This window comes from Saccopteryx bilineata, chromosome X, assembly GCF_036850765.1.
Source record: "Saccopteryx bilineata isolate mSacBil1 chromosome X, mSacBil1_pri_phased_curated, whole genome shotgun sequence".
In the NCBI taxonomy this organism is placed as follows: Eukaryota; Metazoa; Chordata; class Mammalia; order Chiroptera; family Emballonuridae; genus Saccopteryx; species Saccopteryx bilineata.
In genome coordinates, this window is record NC_089502.1 from 126299986 (window position 1) to 126326126 (window position 26141).

Sequence of the window (26141 nt, forward strand, 5' to 3'; positions counted from 1 at the left end):
CTAGTCATTCTGATTCTGAAGTGACTTAAACCTTCTATGAAGGAGTCAACATTTGAAAGGAAAGAAAGAAAGAAGAAAAGAAAAAAAAAAGATAAAAGTCTAAAGTTTACCACATTGAACAGGAATTCCATGTTCCCTCTAGACCCACCCTGGCCATCCACTACTTAGAATGTTGACTGTTCTTTTCTTCTGCAAAGAAAACAATCTGTCTCAGATGTCAACATTTGAAATATAGCCTAAAACAAAGAAAAAGAAACGAAAGATAAATATTCCAAGTTACCAATATACAATAGGAACACAAAGATTATGTACACTTTCCAACCCCATCCTGGCTTTCCACTTCCAGAACATTAATACACTTAATCAAGCAAATAGTGAAAAACTTGCCTCAGACTTCACTTAGTGTGGGAGGAACAGGTGGCCTTGGCCCTGGAGCGTGCATTGGCAGCAATACGAGCCCTGGCTGCGGCTCTGGCACGGGCTCTCTCTTGCTCATCTTGCAAAGCCTCTTCATACCAGATTGGGAAGGCACTGGGGACTGTATCATAGATCTTGGCTATGAACTCTAAGACTTTCATCTTGCTGGTCTCAGCATGGGCTCTTGGTCCCCACTGGAACTCATAGCGAGGAGGATCACTGTTGGGCACCTGGTGGTACTCTAGGTAATTCAGCTGCACTAGATCTTTAGTGATGACCTTCCTGGGATCCCCATAGATTACATGATTCTTATCAGCATAGATACCTATCAGATTCAACACTTTCCAGATAGCTTCCTCAGGGGCGCAGTTGCCACTCATGAAGATCACACCCAGAACAATCATCAGGAGGCCGGTCTTCGGCAGGTCCTCTTCACTCATTGTTTCATCGCAGGTAAGGTCTAGCTTGCTGACAAGGACGTAGTAGTGCCTGGTGGGATCCACTTCCTTCAAATCAATACCGAAGGCCAGCTCCATGTGCTCAGAGGCTCTCCTGAGGATCTCGTTGAAATGATTCTTGTACTTTTTGATAACAAACTTCAGCATGTCTGCCTTTGTAATTGGCTCTTTACTTTGATACTTTTCCAGCAAGAACTGCATCAACAAAACCACCTTCCTGTTTAAAGGATCTCTGCGGAAATTCTCTAAGGCCTTTGAGGATGTTGAAGTTTCTTCATCTTCTTTGCTGGCACCTTCATTTGAATCGGTGCATGAAATAGCTGTAGTAGTATCATCAGTGCTAGATGGCGTGTTCTGAGGCTCCTGGGAAGTGTTTGGTGGTTCAGCAGCCGGCACATTCTGAGGACTGTCTTCAGGGACAGCCGGGGCAGAGGAGAAGAACTCTCCTTCCTCTGTGGCAAAAGCGCCAGCATCCCTCAGAGCCTGGGCCTGCATCTCAGCATGAGCCTTTCGGCGTTTCTCACGGGCACGGAGCTTACTCTTCTGACCTCGAGGCATGATGATTCCAGTCAGGGACAGCAGGTAGGAGTTCAAACAATTAGGTTGATGAGCAGGTCAACCTAAAAGACAGAAGAAGAAATGGTGTGCATAGTCCCAATAGAGAAATTCTACCTTGGCTCCAAGAAAAGCCACCTCTGCTGGTAACCTTTCAAGGGTATGGTTTTAGGAAGCCACAAAAGAGGAGAGTGAAGGACTCTGGGAACCGCTTTTGTTCCTGCGGGCTTGACACGTCCAATCTAACTCAGGATAATAAACTTGACTCCTGACCAGTCCCTTGACTCCTCCTTCTGGTGACCTGAGGCTTCCTCTTCAGATCAAGGCTTCCTGTCCCATCAATTCCTTAGGTGAAAGTGGAGGGGTGTTAGGTCCAACAGCTGAGCTTGAGCCATTTAATGTGGACACGTTGAGGAGGGTGGTCAGGGTAGCGCAGAGATCTGTGGGCTGTGGTATCGCCTCACTTCTGGGAGGAGTGTGTTCCTTTAGTTCCAATAAATGTTCTTCACCTCGATATCTGTCCAATCTTGTGACTCCATCCTTTGTTATAAGAGGCTACACCTCTTGAACCAAAGGCTTAACTTCTGAGTTGGTACAGCAGAAGACAGAGAGAGCACTTCCAGCCACACCTACCCAGGCTTCCTAGAATAACCTCAGTGGTAGGGTTCTGGAGGCAGAGGAATCATGCAGAACTCAAACAGGGGTGTTTCCTGACTCCTGACAGGGACTTGGAATTTTCCCTCTGGGAACCTGATTAAGATGGCCTCAGACCAAGGCTCTCATTTCTCTCTGAACCTCCAATAGGAAGTAAGCTGGAACCTGAGTCTAGCAGCTATGCCTGGTGCCTCCCAAGACTGAAAGTAGGGGGGGCTCACTGTAGGGGAGCCCCTTATTTTGAGGAGAGTTCTTTCCTCAGTCCCCACTCAGTGTATTAGCTTGATGCTTTGTACGTGCTGGTCTACCACTCATCTATGGATGTGTGGTTAAACTCATCAGGTAAGAACAAGTGTGAAAATAAATTCAAGGACAATTGACATCTGTACAATATTATGTTCACCATGCATAAACATAGCATATTCCTCTCTTAGAGACTTCTTTTACTTAAGTCTAACAGTAATGGTTTTATATTTGCTTCCATAGAGATCATGTACAATTTTGTTACCTCTTTTTTCATGTGTCTTTTGAATATTGCTTTTTCTATACCAACTTCCTGAAGTTTCTTATACATTTGAATATTTGGCAGTCAATTTCTTTGGAATTTTTAATTAGAGGATTGTATTATCTCTCCCTTTTCATTACTCATAACTTTTATTTTTTATTCTATGCATGGCTGTACACTGGCTATGCAACTCAGTCCAGATTTGAACAATAGAATTTGTACCACAACTTCATTTCCTGTTGATGAATTTATTGGAAATGTGCCTAGCATCTCACACTTACATATGTTTGCTGTTGATTTTACAATATGGAAATTCTATTCAAATGTAAATTTGTTAAAAGGTATTACCATGAAGTGGTGTTGAATTTTTACCAAAGGTTATTTTTTTTATTTCTGCACATGATCAAATGCTTTTTCTTCTCTATCTGTTAACAGAATGAATTCCAATTGTCTTTGCTGGCAAAACTGTTTCAGAGGTGACACTGCAATTTCATTAGGAGATACATAATGTCTGTTGTTTCCTTTGTGGCGATGTTGGCAGTCATTGAGGAGCACCACTGTCATCCAATAGTTTATTAGGGACTGCTGAATTGTAACTCTCTAATTAGATTATTTCTTCTGAGATTATTAGCTGAACTATATCTGTAGGTAGAACTGTCTGTTATGCTTTATCTTGTTTTCTTTTTAATTAAATTTATTGGGGTGACATTGGTTAATAAAATTACATAGGTTTCCAGTGTACAATTCCATGACATATCATCTGTATATTGCATTGTGTGCTCACCATATAAAATCACATCTTTTTCCGTCACCATATAGTTGACCCCCTTTACTCTACTATCTCTCCCCTTCTCTCTGGTAACCACCATACTGTTGTCTGTGTCTATGAACTTTTGTTTCTCTTTTTCTTTGTTCATTTGTTGCTGTCAGCTTTATATCCCACATAGGAGTGAAAGCATTTGGTTCTTGACTTTTCTTGTCTAACATTTCACTTGGCATGATATTCTCAAGATTCATCCATGCTACAAATGACAGTATTTTTTTTCTTATGACTAAGTAGTACTCTATTGTATGTATATGATATGTACCACATCTTCTTTACCTAATCATCTATTAAAGGACAATTTTTTTTACAGAGACAGAGAGAGAATTAAAGAGAGGAATAGATAGGGACAGACAGACAGGAACAGAGAGAGATGAGAAGCATCAATCATCAGTTTTTCGTTGCGACACCTTAGTTGTTCATTGATTGCTTTCTCATATGTGCCTTGACCGCAGGCCTTCAGCAGACCAAGTAACCCCTTGCTCAAGCCAGCAACCTTGGGTCCAAGCTGGTGAGCCTTTTGCTCAAGCCAGATGAGCCCGCACTCAGAAGCTGGCAACCTCAGGGTCTTGAACCTGGGTCCTCCGCATCTCAGTCCGATGCTCTATCCACTGCGTCACCACCTGATCAGGCTTAAAGGACACTTTGATTGCCTGACCAGGTGGTGGTGCAGTGGATAGAGCATGGACTGGGATGCGGAGGACCCAGATTTGAAACCCTGAAGTTGTCAGCTTGAGTGTGGGCTCATCTGGTTTGAGCAAGGGGCCACTTGGTCTGCTGTAGCTCCCTGATCAAGGCACATATGACAAAGCAATCAGTGAGAAACTAAGATGCCGCAACGAAGAATTGATGTTTCTCATCTCTCTCCTGTCCAGTCTGTCTATCCCTATCTGTCCTTCTCTCAGTCTCTCTCTGTCTCTGTACAAAAAAAAAAAAAGGATACTTTGATTGTCTCTCTGTCTTGGTCACTGTGAATAATGCTGCAATGTACATAGGGGTACACATCTGTGAATAAATGTTTGCAAATTTCAGGCACATACCCAAGAGAGGGGTTGTTGGATCATATGGTAACTCTATTCTTAGTTTTTTTGAAGAACTCCCTTATTGTTTTCTACCATGGCTGTGCCAGTTAACATTCTCACTAGCAGTGAAAGAGGGTTCCTTTTTTTCCACAACATTTTCAACATTTATTTCTTGTCTTGTTGATAATAGCCATTCTAACAGGTGTGAGATGGTGTCTCATTGTAGTTTAGATTGGCATTTCTCTAATAGCTAGTGAAGGTGAACATCTTTTCATATATCTGCTGGTCATTTGTTTTCTTGGGAAAAGTGTCTGTCCTCTGCCCATTTTTTAATTGGGTTATTTGTTTATTTGGTGTTGAATTGTATGAGTTCTTTATATATTTTAGATATCAGTCCCTTATCAGAGCGGTTGTTTGCAAATATCTTCTCCTATTTGTTTGTTTGCCTTTTTGTTCTGTTGGTAATTTTTTTTTGTTGTGCAGAAGCTTTTTAGTTTTACAGTCTTCGCTCACTATATTGTGGTTTACTTTTTGTGGTTTCACTGTATCACAGATTTTTAAATTGTTTATATCTAATTTTTTATTGCATATTTTTCACTATATCACGAGATTTTACAGTATATAGGTATTTTATTTATTTACTATTTTAATTATTTTTGCAGCAAAATAAGTGTGGAAAAGGTTAATAACAGTGTGGGAACGGCTTATGAGAGTGTGGGAAGGGATTATAAAGCCTTAAAATACATATAAATAATAAAATAAATATAAGATTGCTACTTCGTGGATTTTCACCTATCACAGGAGGTTCTTGAATCTCTGTATATAGTCTTATTCAGAATACTGCAAAGCAGTAATAATCAAAACAGCACGGTACTGGTAGAAAAATGCATACAAACACCAACGGAACAGAAATAAACCCACATGTACATGAGCAAATAATTTTTGACAAAGGAGCCAAAAACATACAATGGATAAAAGAAAGCCTATTCAACAAATGGTGCTAAGATAATTGGAAAGCCACATGCAAAAGAATGAAACTAGACTACAGTTTATCCTCATACATAAAAAGTAACTCAAAATAAATAAAAAATCTAAACATAAGACCTGAAACAAATCATATAGAAGCAAACATAGGTACTATACTTATGGACCTTGGTCATAGTTTTCTTGAATAACCAATGTTCACACACGGCTCTTTGTCACGTGACATAGTTATAATATTGGAAAAACAAAATTTTACTATGATTTATTCCAAGCTAATTTCCTTTGAAAGGCTATAGTTTCTGTGTTCTTTCTATATAGCTAACTTCTCAGTATGCAAGTTGAGTTTTATTGTTTTCTTTATAAATTCTAATGTGGACATGTCAGGTAGTATAAATGTTGTTACTGTTTTTTTTAACTTATATGCACGTAGACAGAAAAAACAAATGTGGTACTCTTTTCTCTTACAACTTATTCAATATAGGACAGTCCTAATGGGCTTCATATTAGGACTCCATTAATATGGTCAATGCAAAAATATCTAATTTGTTTGAATAAACATGCTAATATGGTGTCTCAATTTATTAAAATTAATTTTTCAATGTATCACTTTACTTGTTAGTAAATTAAATATTTAGATTTTAGAATAAATATTTACTTATTGAGTAGGTAACTTCTAAGACATGTTTCTAAGTTAATAAGCCTGGAAATAAAAATGTTGTAGAGCAAAGACACTCAAATTGTGCGTAAGGAGTCTTAGGTTACAAATCAGATTTGTTACCATTCAGCTGTTAGAACTACATCAAATTTCTACATTTATTATAACTGCCCTCTCCTCCTGTCTTTCCACTCATCCTTTTCCTCCCACAGTGGTAACCTTCTCAAGCAGAAGTTATATAGGGTCATTTGGCCCCTAATAACATCTTTAGCCTTTCAGTGATTAAAAACCTGCTCACTTTTACCTTTTGCTTCAGTCCAACTTAGACAAATCATCCACCTTTAAAAATGCTGCTTCTGGCCCTGGCTGGTTGGCTCAGTGGTAGAGCGTCGGCCTGGCGTGCAGGAGTCCCAGGTTCGATTCCAAGCCAGGGCACACAGGAGAGGCGCCCATCTGCTTCTCCAACCCTCCCCCTCTCCTTCCTTTCTGTCTCTCTCTTCCCCTCCTGCAGCTGAGGCTCCATTGGAGCAAAGATGGCCAGGGCGCTGAGGATGGCTCTGAGGCCTCTGCCTCAGGTGCTAGGATGGCTCTGGTTGCAACAGAGTGATGCCCCAGATGGGCAGAGCATTGCCTCCTGGTGGGCATGCCGGGTGGATTCCAGTCGGGTGCATGCGGGAGTCTGTCTGACTGCCTCCCCGTTTCTAGATTCGGAAAAACGTAAAAAACAAACAAACAAAAAACTGCTGCTTCCAATACCATTTCAGCCATTTCTTGACCACAACACCAATGAAAGACTGAAATTCTGAAGGCTTCCCCATCCTCATTCCTCAATCTCTAAGACACCAGCTCCAGCCAAGACAATGATATTAAGGAGAAACAGAACTTGTCAATGATTGAGGCCATTTTAGTGGGATGGTGCATTGTTTCCAATGAGCTCAATACCCGTGACAGCAAGCTCAAATGAAAATAGCCAGGAGCCAATTTGTTAAATGATAAGAACTACATTTTTTAACACAAGACTTTTCCACTTGTCGGGCAACCAAAATAACTGAGTAGAGTTTATTTAAGATATAAGAAAACATGTTGGCCCTGGCTGGTGGCTCAGTGGATAGAGCATCGGCCCAGTGTATGGACATCTCAGGTTCAATTCTCAGTTGGGGCACACAGGAGAAGGGACCATCTGCTTCTCCCCCCTTCCCTCTGCTCTTCTCTCCCTCTTCCTCTCTCACAGTCAGTGGTTCAATTGGTTGGAGCATGGCCCCAGGTTCTGAGGATAGCTCCACTGGAGCGTATCAGCCTCAGGCACTAAAAATAGCTCGGTACTTGAGCATTGACCCCAGATGGGGTTGTGGGGTGGGTCCCTCTCCTCTCATCTAAAAATAAAAAGAACAGAAAAAAGAAAAAAAATTTTAATACTTCCTAGTAAATGGAAGGTAAGGAAAAGTGCCAACAGGTATAGGTTACTGAGTCAGGGCTAGGACTAAGGTGAGAGTGGCAAGGAACAAAAATATTAATTTTTTAAACAATACAAAATTTTTAAACTTTTAATTGAGGAACATTGGTTAATAACATTATATAAATGTCAGGTATACGACATAATTCAATATCTATACTGTACTATATGTTCACCCCAAAAGTCTAGTTTCCTTCTGTTACCATATATTTGACCTCCTTTTTACCCAATTTACCATTCCCTCTCCCCCTACACCTCTGGTAACCACTATTCTGTTGCTCGTATCTGTAAATATGTATTTGTTTCGTTTTATTAGTTTCTTTTTTTGTTGTTGTTTTATATTTTACATAAGAGTGAAATCATATGGTTTTTGTCCTTTTCCATCTGACTTATTGAACTTAGCATCATGCCCTCAAGATCCATCCATGCTGTTGCAAAAGGCAATTTTCATTTTTTATAGCTGAGTAGTGATATGTGCATATGTCACATCTTTTTTATCCATTCATCCACTGATGGAATCCCTTTCACCAGGAAGAAGGAGTCTTGTACCTTTTAATGGTTCACCTGATTAGGTCAGGCACACCAAGAATAATCTGCTTTTCTTAAAGTGAACTGTGCCATGTAATATAACTTAATCATGGTAGTGATATCCCAGAATATTCACAGGTCCTTCTTGCACTCAACGGGAGGGAACTGTCTAGGGATCTGAACCATTGAAAATTCTGCCTATCACACCAAGGAAAAAAAATGCATTTATTGAAGAATTTCAGACCATAACAGTAGCTGGAACTCCTGAGTTGTATATACCATATTAAATTTAGAATGAATAGTTTTAAAGTCTCTACTGTTATGAGTTTTTGTTTTTGTCTCACCTTCTTTGAAACAATTGTGTCTGATGGCTGAAATAGGATATTTGCCATAATAGGCAACATTCAGGCCTCCTATTCCTAAACTTAAAGGGCTGCATTCAAACATCAACTTTCACAATGTGTGTTGCTTCATCATTAATGTCTTCATGTTGTTGCATCAACTCAGAAACTACTTTCTTTCTGCTTATCATTTATTTAATAAATACATACAAGGTTAAGTGCCATGCCAAGTACTGAATGTAGTATTGAATGAGCCCTCAGTGTACAACATGGAAATCAACAGGGTTTACAACTCATTTATTTTTCTTTCAATGATAAATATAAGAAGCAATAAGTTACTCTTATATCTTAGTATTTTCAAAGGTATAGCATTGATCATACAACAAAATAAGGAATGATGCATAGAAGAATAAACCAGGACACCTGGGCTTCAGTGATGGCTCATCCCCAGTGTGCTTTAAACTTGACTGTACCTTTACTGTCTAAGCCTCAGTTTATATTGTAAGAAGTTGCTGGACTAGCCTATTGCAAGTGTTTATTGTTTATCACTGGTACTTACTAAAAACATAAAAGAATTTTAGATTCTATAAGAAATTAATAAGTAAGATAAGAGAAGTTTCAAGTGAAATGACATTCATTTGGAAAAGAGTAATCTGCCAAACAAATATAATAACAACATATTATTAATAATAATAAATTGTGACTACCTAGGTGCTATAATTTTCCTTGGCTGAAAATGGGAAAATTATAGAGATTTAAGGAATAAAAATAAAAAATAAGAAAAGGTGCTTACCAAAAAGACAACTTGAAATAATGTTTGAAGACGATTTCTTAAGGGAATTGCTTGTCTGAAAGTCTGACTGAAGAAATAGCTTGGTGTATTCAATGGCCTGGAAGAAGACCACTTTGGCTTAAGTGTAAAAGTCAATTGGGAAAGTATAGTAAGGATTTAGTTTTCTTCTGATATGCAAAATGAGACCACTAAAAGTTTTAAAGCAGAGGAATAACCTGATCAGATATGCATTCTGTAAAGATCACTGTGGCTACAATGTAAAAAACAGATTAAGGGAAGCAAAAACAAACCAAAACAAAAAATTCCCCAAAACAAAAAGCAACCCAACCCAAACCAAAACAAAAATGCATAGGAATAGGAATTCTGGATACTTGTACAATATTCTAAGATTGTAACACTGGAGATGAGAAATCTGGGTAGATTAGAAAGTTATGTATAAATAGAATTTGCAAGATTTATGTGCTAGGTTGCATATGGATGGTATAGAAGAAGACAATGTCAAAAATGCCTGGAAATCCCTAACATTCTTCATTCATTGCTACATCACTTACTGAGATCAGAAACTCTGCAAGTGGACAATTTACCAATAACAGATATGATAAGAATGGTTGTAATTTGGAGGCATGGCTGTGAGTTCAATTTAAAGAGGTTTGTGATTGAGGCATATTTGATAAATATTTCAGTGAAGATATCAGGTAAGCAGAAATATAAATGAATATTAGAGGAGAGGTTTGAGCTTGAGATGTACATCTAAAGTCAGGAGCAGCTATTTGAAAATGGAAGCAATGAATATGAACGAGATTGACAAGGAAGAACACAAAGTGAGATAAGAAATATGAAGGCAATCCAACATTTAAAGAATGGGTAGAGAAGCATACATATTGTAGAAGACTTAGAATGTATAAAAAAAATTTACTCACCCATGATTCTATTGCATATAAATAAAAATTAACATTTTGGTGCCAGAACTTGCAATTACTAAGAATATCCAATAAACATTTTTGCTCTTAATTAACAGAGACAGTAAATTCTCATGCAATGTTCATAAATAAGTTAATCTATTCAGAATATGTTAAACTGCAAGTGTAATAAAATAATGAATAAATAAGTATATTCCATAAAGAGTTAAACCTATATACTCAGTACCTCCAGTTATGGCATCTAAAAAATTTGGTGAACTACAGTTCTATATAGTATTTGCTACAGAAAGAATACAACAACAAACTTATTATCATCATTTGGAAAACAGCACAAAGTGTATGTTCTGTTGATAGTGGCATTGTGTTGCTATGTGAAGGGCAACACATTAAACGTACATTATGATGGCGAAGTAGAACAACTCATTATCGGCTTTTCCTAGACTGAGTCATTTGTGTTCCCATTAAAACAAATATTAACTGGTTTTACTAATTTAATTTCAACTTGAATGGCTTTTAAAAATGTCAATATCTACAAGAATAATGTGTTTTTGAAATGCATTTAAAATTCATTTAAAAGAAAAGGAGTGTGTGCATTGCACTTATACGCAAATGCAAACCATGTTGTGATTAATGTAGAATATTCAGCATTTACATTAGAGAGGTCCTTTTCTATTTCCAGTGGTACATGGTTTATGGGGTCTGTTGCAATTATATTATGTATAATGTAAGATACCAGCTGAGCCTTAGGATGAGTAGGATATTTAAAAATTTATTTTCTCTGGTGCAGGCCAATGTCAGATGTTTCCTGTGACTCGCCTTGGGAACATATTTGGAGCTACAAAGCAATCCACAGCTTGCGGTTTCCTCTGCTGGGTCTGGGTGTGGGTGGGAAAGACCAAGCTACACACCAAGACCAGTTTTTACCAGCATTGGCTATGGGGAAAAGTAGGCAAAATTCCCAAGGCACCCCAAGGTCTGCCTCTGCCTACCTTCACCTGCTGGCTGTTTATTAGGCTTCAGTACCTTAAAGAACATCTGGTGGTATTCAAGTTGCATGAAGTGGGTACTCCATGAGTTACCAGGCAGGATAGAGTGGTGTTCACCAGATAGATACAGGTTCAAACTCAGTGCCAGTGCTGGGTCTAAGGCCACTCAGCAAATGTCCCAAGGTATACCAAGTCTAATAGGGTGTGGTGGGTGTCCACAGATCTTTGTGGCAGAACAGGGTCTCAGGGAGTCATCAGGGTAAAAGCAGAAGTGTTTATCAGGCCCAAATGGACCATGATTTGGTTGCATGAAAGGAGGCTTCTGAACTGTTTAGGTATGCAAGGGTATATAGAGACACACAACTCTGTCTAAGATTCTTCTAGGAGCCTGAACTCAACAGAGTGGAAAATTGGGGAATCAGGAGGCTGGGAAAAATGAATTTCCCATGAGGAAGAGGTGCCAATAAGGCTGGGAGAATTTGGGGGAAGTGGTCATCATATGACAGCCACAAAACTCAGTCTGTTCAGGAATCTGCCTAGATCTCAGCAGGGTAGGGCCACCAGAAGTTGAGAAGGTGGGTCCACCTGAAGCTTAGAAAGTGGGGTTAGAGGATCCCTGTGAGAGAGAGGTGTCATTCAGGTTCATTAGAAAGTAAGAGAAATGGTCTCTGCTCCAAAGCCATACAATTCAGTTACTGACAACTCCTGAGTCTGCCCAGACCTCTACACCCTAGCCTATACAGCTGCATGAAAGCTCTACAGGGTGGGACAACAGGGCATCCAGAGGGTGGGGCTATTGCTTTCTCCTGGCTGATACCCTAAGGAGGGTGGTGCTCCACCTGAGGAAAGTGGTGTCTGAGGTACAAGAGAGTGACTCAGCATAGGGATCCTGGTGGTTCTCCCTTTAGCTCTCTCCCAAGAGTCACAAATCCCATTCTCTCCTCATTACTCCAATGTACTCTGCCTTCCATCTTTTGGAGACTAAAGTGAGTAGCTGTGTAAAAGATGTTGTGCATTGGCCCTTAAGGACGTACCTGTGTCTCTAGTAGACTCTTGCCTCTCCCTGGCAAACAGAATTCCCACTGATTTTCACAGTGAGATGTCACATGGGTGTTGTTTCCCACCTCTGGTGCTCTGGTCCGGGAAGCCTGATATGGGGTTGAGACCCCCCACATTCTTCAGGGGGAACCCTGGCAGCTGATATCCCTTCAGAAACTCAGCTGTCACCCATCACCTACTATAGAAGACCAACCTACCAAGACTGGGAGTCATAGAAGATCTACTAATACATAGAAGTAAACACAAAGAAGAAGCCAGAATAGGGAGACAAAGAAGCATGCTCCAAAAAAAAAAAAAAAAAAAAAAACAAAAAGAAAAGCAAAAACAAAAATAAAAAACAGCAGAAATCTCCAGAAAAAGAGTTAAGTGAAAAGGAGGCAAGCAGTTTACCAGTTATAGAGTTTTAAAAAATGGTTATAAGATGTTCAAGGAACTTAGTGAGAACTTCAACAAAGAGGTAGCAAGCATAAAAAGGGGAATATAAACCATATAAAATAATAAAAGAACGAGTCTGAAATGAAGATTACATTAGAAGGAATATATAGTAGGTTGGATGAAGCAATGGATAAAATCAGTGATTTAGAAGACAAGGTAGCAGGAAACACCCAATCAGAACAACAAAATGAAAAAAAAATTAAAAATTGAGGATATTTTAAAGGACCTTTGCGACAACATAAAGTATAACAATATCTACATCATAGGGATTCCACAGGAGGAAGACAGAGAGAGCAAGGGATAGAGAAACTATTTAAAGAAACAATGACTGAAAATTTCCCTAACGTTGTGGAAGAAAAAGACACACAAATTCAGAAAGCACAGAGAGTCTCAGAGAGGATGAACCCAAAGACTCCCACATCAAGGCAACATTATAATTAAAATAGCAAATTTTAAGGACAAAGAGAGAATCTTAAAAGCAACAACAGAAAGTTAGTTACCTACAGGCAGCTCCCATAAAACTGTCAGCTGATTTCTCAACAGAAACATTTCAGGCCAGAAGGGAGTGGAATGAAATATTCAAAGTGATGAAAAACAAAGACCTACAATCAAGAATACATTATCCAGCAAGGTTATCATTTAAAATTGAAAGAGAAATAAAAAGCTTTCTAGAAAAATGTTAAAAGAGTGCACTAACACCAAATCAATATTACAAGAGTTGTTAAAGGGTCTTCTTTAAGAAGAAGTAGAAAAAGAAAAAGAAAATAGGAGAACATACTTATAAAGAAAAAAATGGCAATACATATGTAATTATCAAGAGTCACTTTAAATGTAAATGGCTTAAATGCTCCAACCAAAAGATATAGGATAGCACAATGGATAAGAAACAAGACCCATATATATGCTGTCTATAGGAGACTCACCTCAGAAAGAAAGATATACACAGACTAAAAGTAAAGGAGTGGAAAAAGATATTATATGCAAATGGAAGTGAGAAAAAAAGCTGGCATAGCAATATTTATATCAGACAAAATAGACTTCAAAATGAAGGCCATAACAGAAGATAAACAAGGACACTACATAATGATAAAGAGAGCAGTCCAACAAAAGATATAACCCATGTAAACATTTATGCATCAAATACAGAGGCACCTAAATATATAAAGCAAATCTTGATAAATATGAAGGGAGAGATTGACAGTAATACAGTCATAGTAGGAAATTTTAACACCCCACGGATATCAGTGGGTAGATCTTCCAGACAGAAGATCAACAAGAAAACAGCAGTCTTAAATGACACAATAGACTAGATGGATTGAATTGATATATTCAGAGCATTTCACTCCAAACAGCAGAATATACATTCTTTTCAAGTGCACATGAAACATTTTCTAAGTTAGACCACTTGTTAGGACACAAAACAAGTCTCAATAAATTTTAGAAGATTGAAATTGTATCAAGCATCTTCTCTGACCATAATGGTATGAAACTAGAAAGAAAAAAGAACCATGAAAAACACAGTAAGACAGAGAACTTAAATAACATGTTATTAAACAATAAGAAGGTTAAGAATGGCATCAAGGAAGAAATCAAAGGAAACCTTGAAACAAGTAAAAAATGAACATACAACTCAAAATCTCTGGGACATAGCGAAAACAGTCCTAAGAGAGGGAAATTCAGAGCATTACAAGCCTACCTCAAGAAACAAGAAATGGCCCTGGCCGGTTGGCTCAGCGGTAGAGCATCGGCCTGGCGTACGGGGGACCCGGGTTCGATTCCTGGCCAGGGCACACAGGAGAAGCGCCCATTTGCTTCTTCAACCCCCCCTCCTTTTTCTCTGTCTCTCTCTTCCCCTCCTGCAGCCAAGGCTCCATTGGAGCAAAGATGGCCCAGGCGCTGGGGATGGCTCCTTGGCATCTGCTCCAGGCGCTAGAGTGGCTCTGGTCTCGGCAGAGCGACGCCCCAGAGGGGCAGAGCATCGACCCTGGTGGGCGTGCCGGGTGGATCCCGGTCAGGCGCATGCGGGAGTCTGTCTGACTGTCTCTCCCGTTTCCAGCTTCAGAAAAATACAAAAAAAAAAAAAAGAAAAAAGAAACAAGAAAAATCTCAAATAAACTATCTAACTTTACACTTAAACTAGAAAAAGAACAACAAAGCCCAAAGAAAGTAGATAAAAGAAAATAACAAAGATCAGAGCAGAAATAAACAAAATAGAGTCTACAGAAAAATATAAAATATCAATGAAAGCAAAAGTTGGTTGTTTGAAAAGATAAACAAGGCTGACAAATCTTAACCAGACTCATCAAGAAAAAGAAGAGAAGACCCAAATAAATAAAATCAGAAATGAAAGAGAAGTAACAAGTGACCCTACAAAAATACAAGGAATTGTAAGAAGACATTACAACTAGATGCCAACAAACTGGACAACCTGGATGAAACAGATAAATTTTTAGAAACATATAATCTTCCAAAACTGAATTAGGAAGAATCAGAGAATCTAAACAGACTGAGTACAACTCATGAAATCAAAGCAGTAATCAAAAAACTTCCAACAAACAAAAGTCCTGAACTGGATGGCTTCACTGGTGAATATGACCAAACACTTAAAAAATAAATAAGTAAGTCCTATCCTTCTCACACTATTCCAAAAAGACTCTCAAGCTCATTTTATGAGGCCAATATTATCCTAATTTCAAAACCAGATAAGGACACTACAAAGAAAGAATGTTATAGGTCAATATCCCTGATGAACATAGATGCTAAAATCTTCAACAAAATATTAGCAAAACAAATTCAGCAATGCGTTAAAAGTCTTTTGCACAGCAAAGGAAAAGATCAACAAAATGAAAAGGGAACTCACAGAATGGGAGAACATATTACCAATGGTATATCTGATAAGGGGTTAATATCCAAAATTTATAGAGAACTTATACAACTCAACACCAAAAAAAGAAACATTCCAATTAAAAAAAAATAGGCAAAAGACCTACATAGACACTTCTCCAAAGAGGACATACAGATGACCAATAGACATATTGTAAGATGTTCAATATCACTAATCATCAAATAAATTCAAATTAAAACCACAATGAGATGACATCTCACACCTGTCAGAATGGCTATTATCAATAATTCAACAAACAAGTGTTAGCAAGGATGCAGAGAAAAGGGAATCCTCACACACTGTTGGTGGAAATACAGATTGGTGAAGCCACTATGGAAAACAACACAGAGTTTCTTCAAAAAATTAAAAATGGAACTACCTTATAACCCAGCTATCCCAATTCTGGGACTATAGCCTAAGAATCCTGAAACACTTATTAGAAAGAATATATGCACCCCTATGTTTATTGCAGCATTATTTACAATAGCCGAGATTTGGAAGTAACCCAAGTGCCCATCAGTAGATGAGTGGATAAAAAGGCTGTGGTTCCTTAAATCAGGAACAAGACAGGGTTGTCCACTCTCTCCACTCTTATTTAACGTGGTGCTAGAAGTTCTGGCCAGAGCAATCAGACAAGACAAAGAAATAAAAGGCATCCATATCGGAAAAGAAGAAGTAAAGCTATCACTTTTTGCTGATGATATGATCCTATACATCGAAAACCCAAAGGACTCCACAAAAAAATTACTAGAAACAATAAACCAATACAGTAAGGTCGCAGGATACAAAATCAACATACAAAAGTCCATAGCCTTTCTATATGCCAACAATGAAATATTAGAAAACGAACTCAAAAAAATAATCCCCTTCACGATTGCAACAACAACAAAAAAATACCTAGGAATAAACATAACAAAGAATGTAAAGGACCTATATAACGAAAACTACAAGACATTGCTAAGAGAAATAGAAAAAGACACAATGAGATGGAAAAATATTCCTTGTTCTTGGATAGGAAGAATAAATATAATTAAAATGGCCATATTACCCAAAGTAATATATAAATTTAATGCAATTCCCATCAAAATTCCTATGACATTTTTTAAAGAAATGGAACAAAAAATCATAAGATTTATATGGAACTATAAAAAACCCCGAATAGCTAAAGCAATCCTAAGGAAAAAGAATGAAGCTGGGGGCATTACAATACCTGACTTTAAACTATATTATAGGGCCACAATAATCAAAACTGTATGGTACTGGCGGAAAAATAGACACTCAGACCAATGGAACAGAATAGAAAGCCCAGAAATAAAACCACATATATATGGTCAAATAATCTTTGATAAGGGGGCCAACAACACACAATGGAGAAAAGAAAGCCTCTTCAACAAATGGTGTTGGGAAAACTGGAAAGCCACATGCAAAAGAATGAAACTCGACTACAGCCTGTCCCCGTGTACTAAAATTAATTCAAAATGGATCAAAGACCTAAATATAAGATCTGAAACAATAAAGTACATAGAAGAAGACATAGGTACTAAACTCATGGACCTGGGTTTTAAAGAACATTTTATGAACTTGACTCCAATGGCAAGAGAAGTGAAGGCAAAGATAAATGAATGGGACTACATCAGAATTAAAAGTTTTTGCTCAGCAAGAGAAACCGATACCAAAATAAACAGACAGCCAACTAAATGGGAACTGATATTTTCAAACAATAGCTCAGATAAGGGCCTAATATCCAAAATTTACAAAGAACTCATAAAACTCAACAACAAACAAACAAACAATCCAATAAAAAAATGGGAAGAGGACATGAACAGACACTTCTCCCAGGAAGAGATACAAATGGCCAACAGATATATGAAAAGATGCTCAGCTTCATTAGTTATTAGAGAAATGCAAATCAAAACTACAATGAGATACCACCTCACCCCTGTTAGATTAGCTATTATCAACAAGACGGGTAATAGCAAGTGTTGGAGAGGCTGCGGAGAAAAAGGAACCCTCATACACTGTTGGTGGGAATGTAAAGTAGTACAACCATTATGGAGGAAAGTATGGTGGTTCCTCAAAAAACTGCAAATAGAACTACCTTATGACCCAGCAATCCCTCTACTGGGTATATACCCCAAAACCTCAGAATCATTGATACGTAAAGACACATGTAGCCCTATGTTCATTGCAGCACTGTTCACAGTGGCCAAGACATGGAAACAACCAAAAAGCCCTTCAATAGAAGACTGGATAAAGAAGATGTGGCACATATACACTATGGAATACTACTCAGCCATAAGAAATGATGACATCAGATCATTTACAGCAAAATGGTGGGATCTTGATAACATCATACGGAGTGAAATAAGTAAATCAGAAAAAAACAAGAACTACATGATTCCATACATTGGTGGAATATAAAAACGAGACTAAGAGACATGGACAAGAGAGTGGTGGTTACCAGGGGTGGGGGGAGGGAGGACACAGGAGGGAAGGAGGGAGAGAGTTAGGGGGAGGGGGAGGGGCACAGAGAAAACTAGACAGAGGGTGACAGAGGACAATCTGACTCTGGGTGAGGGGTATGCAACATAATTTAATGACAAGATAACCTAGACGTGTTTTCTTTGAATATATGTACCCTGAAATATTAATGTCATCCCATTAACATTAATAAAAATTTATTAAAAAAAAAAAAAGGCTGTGGTATATTTTACACAATGGAATATTATCTGGTGATGAAAAAGAAGGAAGCCTTACATTTTGTGACTGCATGGATGAACTTGAAGATTATTATGCTAAGAGAAATAGGCCAGCCAGAGAAAGACAAACACCGAATAATCTCACTTATATTCAATATGTGGAATATAAAGAAAATAGAAAGACTCATAGATACAGAAAACTGACTGACAGCTGTTAGACTGGATCGGTGTTGGGGGCTGGGTGAAAATAGATGAAGGGATTAAGCAAAAAAAATTTCATAAAAACAGACAACAATATGTTGATTATCAGAGGGAAAGGGGGTGCTGACGTAGAAGAGAGTAAAGGGGGTAAATGGAGACAGAAGGAGACTTGACTTGGGGTGTTAAACACACAATACAATACACAGATAATGTATTACAGAATTGTACACCTGATATCTATATAACTTTATTAACCAATGTCAACTTAATAAATTCAATAAAAAATTTAAAATACATATTTTTTCATAATAAATCAATAACCTTTGAATTAACTTCTTCATTGCTTAAAGTCATGTTTTCCCAGCACTTAAGAAACTCTCTCCAGAATTAATTAATTTTAGGTTCTATTACATCTCCATTTAATGTCATGATGAGTACTGAGTCATGTGTACATTTATTTTCATTTTAAGGAAGTTACTCATAAAATATATTGGGTTTTTTAATCAAATTAAGTATTTCCCATTAAACTTTAGTTTTAATCTGGGTCTTGAGTTTTATCTTAGCAACTGGATAGTTATTTTTTAACTCAGTGTTTATAATTTGACATTTTTAAATGTGTAGATAAATTTAACTAAACATTAAAATAATCTCTGAAATATTCATGGCAGTGAGGTATAGGATATATAGATAATAAAATACATATGAGAAATATATAATACAGACATATTTATAAATCTCAAAAATGGTTTCAACCAACTGCTGCCTTTTATACTTCTATGCCAAACAGTTTACTATTCAATAAAGCTAGTTCTCCTTTCCTTTTACTGGTTCTTAGATTGATGACTGGATAAATAGCCCAAGGACAAATACCAAGAATGGTCCTTGAGCAATAACCACGCTACAGCTGAATTAGACACATTAACTTAAAAAAGTATCATGAAGAACTAAAAAAAAATTTAAAAAAGCCAAATAAAACAAACAGCATACCTATTTTATGAAAACCAACCCTAGCCCAAACATATAAATCATAATACCAATCTGTTCATTGACAAGATCTATTTTGGAACATTTGGGTCATCGTGTACCATAAACTTGCACTCATGCATATCCATAATAACAATGATAAAATAGAAATTCAGGAAAAAAGTTTTCCATATAAAATATTTCTTTGCTTTTGTAAAGAGGAAACACATTTTTATTTAGTGGAAGGCTGTACAAGAAATATATTATTGAAATAGTGAAAGGCTGGGTTTTTGTAAGGAGAAAAATTGATATGGTTGAAACTGCCTCTAAATGGGGAAAAAAATGTCTTACATTATTTTAGTATTTTCAGACACATCATTAAATCATCTCAATGCAGAGGAGTATGGTATATATTATTCTTTTCCTCATCTCACAGATGAGGAAGGAAACCGATGCTCAATGAAGCTAAGTAATTTGCTTGACGTTGGTAGAACATACATTTCACAAAGTTTAGTGGGACAAATTTAAATATTTCACGATTTTTTCCCCTTAGTCTCAGGAATCAAATTGCTCTAAATTAAGAAAGATAGGTTTTCTAGGAGAATTTTCTTCTGGGTGACACTTTATTTAAAATACTGTATAAAAACAGAAAGTAGTGAAAAAGAGGTAGAGAAATGTGGGGAACAGTAATAGTAGTAAAAGTTTTGGAGCTAGCTAAGTCAGCAGGAAAGTGTAATAACCAACAGAGGCAACATGAGATGCAGGTGATGAGGAGGATGTGTCAGAAAGTTCCTAGATGGACCTTCTTTCCTGTGTTTCTTGAACTGTTGACCATTTCCTGTCCACACCTGGCAAAGGGTAAATGATGCTCACATGTATCACATGTAGCTGGTAACATATAATAGACATTAAAAATATTTGGTGAATGTCAGAATTAGCATATCATTGATAGCATGAGATAACTAAAATTCATGTGCATTTTAATATAAATGCTTTATAATTTTGCATAGGCAACTTTCCTTTTTCTTAGTGAGAGTGACAGAGACAGAGAGACAGAGAGAAGAACAGATAGGGACAGACAGAAAGGGAACGAGATGAGAAGCATCAAATCATAGTTGTAGCACTTCAGTTGTTCATTGACTGTTTTCTCGTATGTGCCTTGACTGGGGGGCTGCAGCTGAGCCAGTGACCCCTTGCTCAAGCCAGCAACTGCATAGATAACTTTCAAAGTAATAAATTCAAGTAATAAATTATTTTCAAGTCATCTAGTGCTGTTTAAAGTCTCAGTTTAACAGTTCTAGCAATGAATCTGATATATTTTGCTTGAATAGATATTGAACCAGATTTTGCTTTGGAAGTGCTTAAAAATACCCGTGTAGTTCTTTGAATAGTTTGTCAAATCAGTTAGCTATTGTCACAATTGTGTTGTATACAAAGAAGCCTAAATCCAATATATATAGCAAGTATTTATTTCTCTTTCACACTTCTGCAGGTTGGCTGGTGTTTTGTGATTATAGCTGAGTTTGTTTGGGCTTGGCTCCAAGCTGAAACTACGATTCAACTCTGCTACAATCTTCTTTGTACCAAGGGCTGGCTACCTGTGGCCTTTTCTCATGGCAGTGGTATGATAGGCATGAGAACAAGCCTCCAAGCCCACAATCACACAAGCACATTTCAAGTCTCAGTTCATGTCGTGTCCACTGACATGGCAAAAGTGTCATATGACCAAACCCAACATCAGAGAATCATAAATATATGTTCTTCCCATCTAGGTCAGGGCAATGGAGGTCAGAAGTAAATATTTACCCAGCAATAATCTAATCTATCATGCCTATTTTAATTAAAATACAACCTGCCTTTGAGTTTTTATTATAGATTCCCTAGAACATAAACTATTTTCTATTTCTTATTATATTATAAAAATATTAAAATAGCTAAAAGTGTTTTAAGGTCAGCAGATTTTTAAGACTTCTTTGTTCATTAATAATGGAGAACCTTGATTGTATGTATATACTACAAGTCTATGTATTCAAAGCTCTCTCACATATTTACAGAGATTTTGCTTATAGTCTTAGTTTTACTGAAATGTTTCATGAGCATTTATAAGTGGGGAAGACTTTCAAAATGCTGAAATTTTGTTTAATATTGAGAAACAAGAAGGCAGACTGACCAGGTGGTTGCACAGTGGACAGAGTGTAGGACTGGGATGCAGAGAACCCAGGTTTGAAACCCCGAAGTCACTGGCTTGCGTGCAGCCTAATCAGCTTGACTGGCGGGTCGCTAGCCTAAGTGTAAGATCATAGACATCACCCCGTGGTCGCTGACTTGAGCCTAAAAGGTAGCTGGCTTGAAACCCAAGGTCACCGGCTTGATCGCAATGTCATTGGTTTGAGCAAGGGGTCACTCACTCTGCTGTAGCCCCCTAGTCAAGACACATATGACAAAGCAATCAGCGAACAACTTAAGTGCTGTAACGAATAATTGATGCTTCTCATCTCTCTCTTCCTGTCTGTCTGTCCCTATCTGTCCCACTCTCTGTCTCTCTCTCTGCCTCTGTCACAAAAAAGTTAAAAAATAAAAAATAAATAAACAAACAAACCAATAAATAAAAGAAACAAGAAGGCATAAACTATAATCTACTGTCTTGTGTGATACTCAAAATCATTGTATTTTCAATTACTGATTTTTCAGGGAGACGCAAAAATAAAATTCAAACTATAGATTTGTTGATTGGCCTTAATAAAGACTTGGAATTTTTGAACAAGCTAAAGATTGGCAGTTTTCTTTTCAGGGTTGTCATTACTTAGAAACATACATTTGGTAATCCTACTTCTGTGATGAAGACTGAACTATTATGATGTTTTCTGCGAGGACACAATGAAATTTGATTTACTACTTTATATTTTGAAAGCCACTAGGAACCAGGAGACCTCCCTCACTATCACAGCCTTCATTCAGTTGCTTAATTTGACCACTAGCTTATATTTTATCTTTTTAAGTTTCAAAATATGAAAGTTTCTAGAAATCACCTGTTTTATATCAAAATGCTTCTACATAAAGGAATTACTCTAATCCACTAACCAAAGAAATTCTAAAGCACATACAGAAAAAGAAGAGACTTTATCCTTAGAACTCAACATACTGTTATTTGATTTTATCTGTAAAGAGAAAAAAAAAGGAACTGCTGTTTTGTCATGAAGATTACTTTTGGCAGTAGAATCACTTTATTCTGTATAAAGCAAATGATTTTTCTGACAGTAAAGGTACTAGTCTTGGCTGAGTGAGCACACACAGAGAATTGAATGGGCCACAAGAGACACCTGTGGGTTGACCTGTGGTGGCGCAGTGGATAAATCATCGGCCTGGAACTGTGAGGTTGCTAGTTCAAAGCCCTGGGCTTGCCTGGTCAAGGCACATTTGGGAGTTGATGCTTCCTGCTCCTCCCCCCCTTTTCTCCTTCTCTCTCTGTCTCTTTTTCCTCTCTTTAAAATGAATAAATAAAAATAAATAAAAATAAAAATAAACTTTACATGGAGGATAATTCTGAAATTCAGCCCTGTCTATGGCTTCTTCAAATTTCTGACTTTACTTGTCAGTCCTCTGTGATCATATTCTTGCATCTACATCAGAGCATTCTAGGATGAGTACTTGATAATCTTAATATGGCCTCAAACTTTGACATAAAGGGCACAATAAAAGCACTTGAAAAACGTTTTCAACATTCATTTTATTTAATGGGGAATTATGCATTGTATACAGGCACACTTGATCAAAATCCAAGCATTTTAACATAGAATGCAATCACTTTTTTTATTCCATCAAGTTGAGGATCTCATTCAGAAGAAGACCGTTGGAAGCCTCAGGGTTTTTTGTTTTGTTTTGTTTTGTTTTTGTTTTTTGTTGTTGTTGTTTTGGCATAGACAGAGAGAGTCAGAGAGGGGGACAGACAGACAAGAAAGGAGAGAGATGAAAAAACTCAATTCTTCATTGTGCTCCTTAGTAGTTCATTGATTGATTTCTCATATGTGCCTTGACCTGGGAACTACAGCAGACCGAGTGACCCCTTGCTTGAGCCAGCGACCTTGGGCTCAAGCTGGTGACCCTTGCTCAAACCAGATGAGCCTGCATTCAAGCTGGTGACCTCGGGGTCTTGAACCTGGGTCTTCCACATCCCAGTCTGACGTTCTATCCACTGTACCACCACCTAGTTAGGTGGAAGCCTCAGGTTTCAAAGTCATGATTCTAGTTCCTTAGAAACTAACTGCTAAAGAAAAATTTGCTCTTTCTTTTCTCTACAAAGTATATTCCATAATGTGGGAAAGCATATATAAGGAGTTTTAAAGAGTCTTTCCTCTCATATGTTTTAGTTGGTAACTAAATTTTTTTACTATTATATTAAAGGGAAAAATAATTAAACATCTTTAAAAATGAGCGTATTTTTTCTGAAGTCCATCACATTTTGTCACTCAAATAATAAGTGCCCTTTGACTTAAATAGCTATTATTTGACAATAATAACAAGATTACCTTGGTTTTCTCAGTGTCTTTATGTGATGCTGAAGCATAAAGAATAGACAGTGGTTTGAAGCTCAATTACCAGAGTTTTTCTCTGGCTTTAAATGCTGCAAAACGCTCACCCAATCAACATATACATAATAAATTAAAAATGTTTCTAATAAACCTGTTCAAATAAGCCATATTAATTATGTCCCAGAGCAAGACCAGAAAGAAATTACAGCATGACACTCTCAGGAATGAAACTCAACAACAAGAACAATAAGACGAGGCCACTTCAGTTAAAATATCACAACCTCCTTCTGCCTTTCGATTATAATAACAATAGCTCCGCTTTGCCTAGTGCATCCAACACAAACAGCTATATTTGTGGTTTAAAGTATTAAATAGTTTCAATCCTGTGAAGTCACCTGTTTGCCAACATAATCTCACAGCTCTGAATATTCCTGCCTCCTCATCCTGGCAGCACAACACATTCCCACCTCTGTGCCTGTTCTCAGTTTGTTTCATCTCCACGGAATGCTGCCTCTCCACTATCTCAGCGTTAACTTATTTGTTGGTTTCAGATCAAGCCTTCCATTCTTTATAGTCTTCTCTGCCCATTCCATTGTCCACTGGAATTTAGTTATAGCCCATTTACTTCTCCAACTAGTCATCAAATATATATTGAGCCCTCCAAGTTGTCAGGAATTCTGCTTAGAGCAGGAGATATAGACATGAAATATACTCTTCTACTTTTAATTTTTTACATATTTTTAATTTTTTTATTATGAAAAGTCTATAACACATGAAAGTAGATAGACCAGTGTAATACACCCATGGCTTCTAGTTACCCAGGTTCAACATTTCTCAGCTTTTCTCTCTTTAATAACATCATCCAGTCTCCCTCTTTTCTGCATTATTTGGAAGCGGACCAATATCCTATAGCACTTCATCTAGAAATATTTCAGTATGTATCTCCAAAAGATAAGCATTAAAAAAAATAACCACACAACCAATATCACAGTTTAAAAAGTTCTTAATTCCAACCTGACCAGGCAGTGGTGCAGTGGATAGAGCATCGGACTGGGATGCTGAGGACCCAGGTTCGAGACCCCGAGATCTCCAGCTTGAGCATGGGATCATCTGGTTTGAGTAAAAGCTCACCAGCTTGAACCCAAGGTGGCTGGCTCGAGCAAGGGGTTACTTGGTCTGCTGAAGGCCCACGGTCAAGGCACATATGAGAGAGCAATCAATGAACAACTAAGGTGTCACAATGTGTAACGAAAAACTAATGATTGATGCTTCTCATCTCTCTGTTCCTGTCTGTATGTCCCTGTCTATTCCTCTCTCTGATTCTTTCTCTGTCTCTATAAAAATTAAAAAAAAAAAAGTTCTTAATTCCATTAAATAGGCAGGGCTTGAATTTCTAGTATGTTCATGTATATTATAGTTTTTTTTTCTTTTTTACAATTTGAGTGATTGAATTAGGATCATATCATAATAAGGTCCGCATATTGCTGTTGGTTGACAGGTCCTTGATGTCTTTTTTAATCTATGGTTTTCCTCTTTTAGGTTCCTAAGAATCAGTTCCTCCATGGAGACAGGTAAATAAACAAAAAGAGGAATACCTGAGGAGATTGCCTCTATAGTTATATTTACAGAGAGCTAAAGAAACACATTAGAAATAGCTAATTTGCAGAATGATAAGAGGGGGCAGGTGTAACTCTAGGAAGAATTTTTGTTATTGTGAGAATTGAAATATCAACAAAGAAAGAAAGTAGGTGGGGTCATTTTGGGAAGAGGGAACAACTTAAACAAAAATGATATTTTCTGCATGTCAGGAACTGCCTAGATTTTAATTCAGCATTTTAATATTTTTCCTCTGCTATGTATAAATAACCTTCTTATCTTAGTCCTCTTGTCCTATTTTTTGGAATCTATTTTTTTAATCTTTCAAACCATGTAAAGTGGAACCTTAGCAAGACATTGTTCAGTAATCAAAAAATAAAAATAGACAAATAGGTAACACAAAAACAAAAAACGACAAAATACAATTATAAACATCAAACTACATGTACTGTAATAACTGCCATTGGACTAAAATCATTTAGATAAGTGGTCCCCATACCCCGGGCCGCAGAACAGTACCGGTTCGTGGGCCATTTGGTACCAGTCCGCAGAGAAAGAATAAATAACTTACATTATTTCCGTTTTATTTATATTTAAGTCTGAACAATGTTTTATTTTTAAAAAATGACCAGATTCCCTCTGTTACATCCGTCTAAGACTCACTCTTGACGCTTGCCTCGG

At 37.4% G+C, this 26141-nt stretch overlaps 1 protein-coding gene across 1 annotated transcript; it reads right to left on the reverse strand.

Annotated features, from left to right (window-relative positions):
• Positions 1-395: 395 nt before the first annotated feature.
• On the reverse strand, positions 396-1433 carry LOC136317057 (melanoma-associated antigen B18-like). The gene has a single exon (XM_066249560.1). It carries the CDS (start codon positions 1431-1433, stop codon positions 396-398), a length of 1038 nt encoding a protein of 345 aa, XP_066105657.1.
• Positions 1434-26141: the final 24708 nt, after the last annotated feature.

Excerpts from the sequence above, each read along its gene's own strand:
- LOC136317057 (XM_066249560.1), bottom strand. The coding sequence starts at position 1,433 with ATGCCTCGAGGTCAGAAGAGTAAGCTCCGTGCCCGTGAGAAACGCCGA.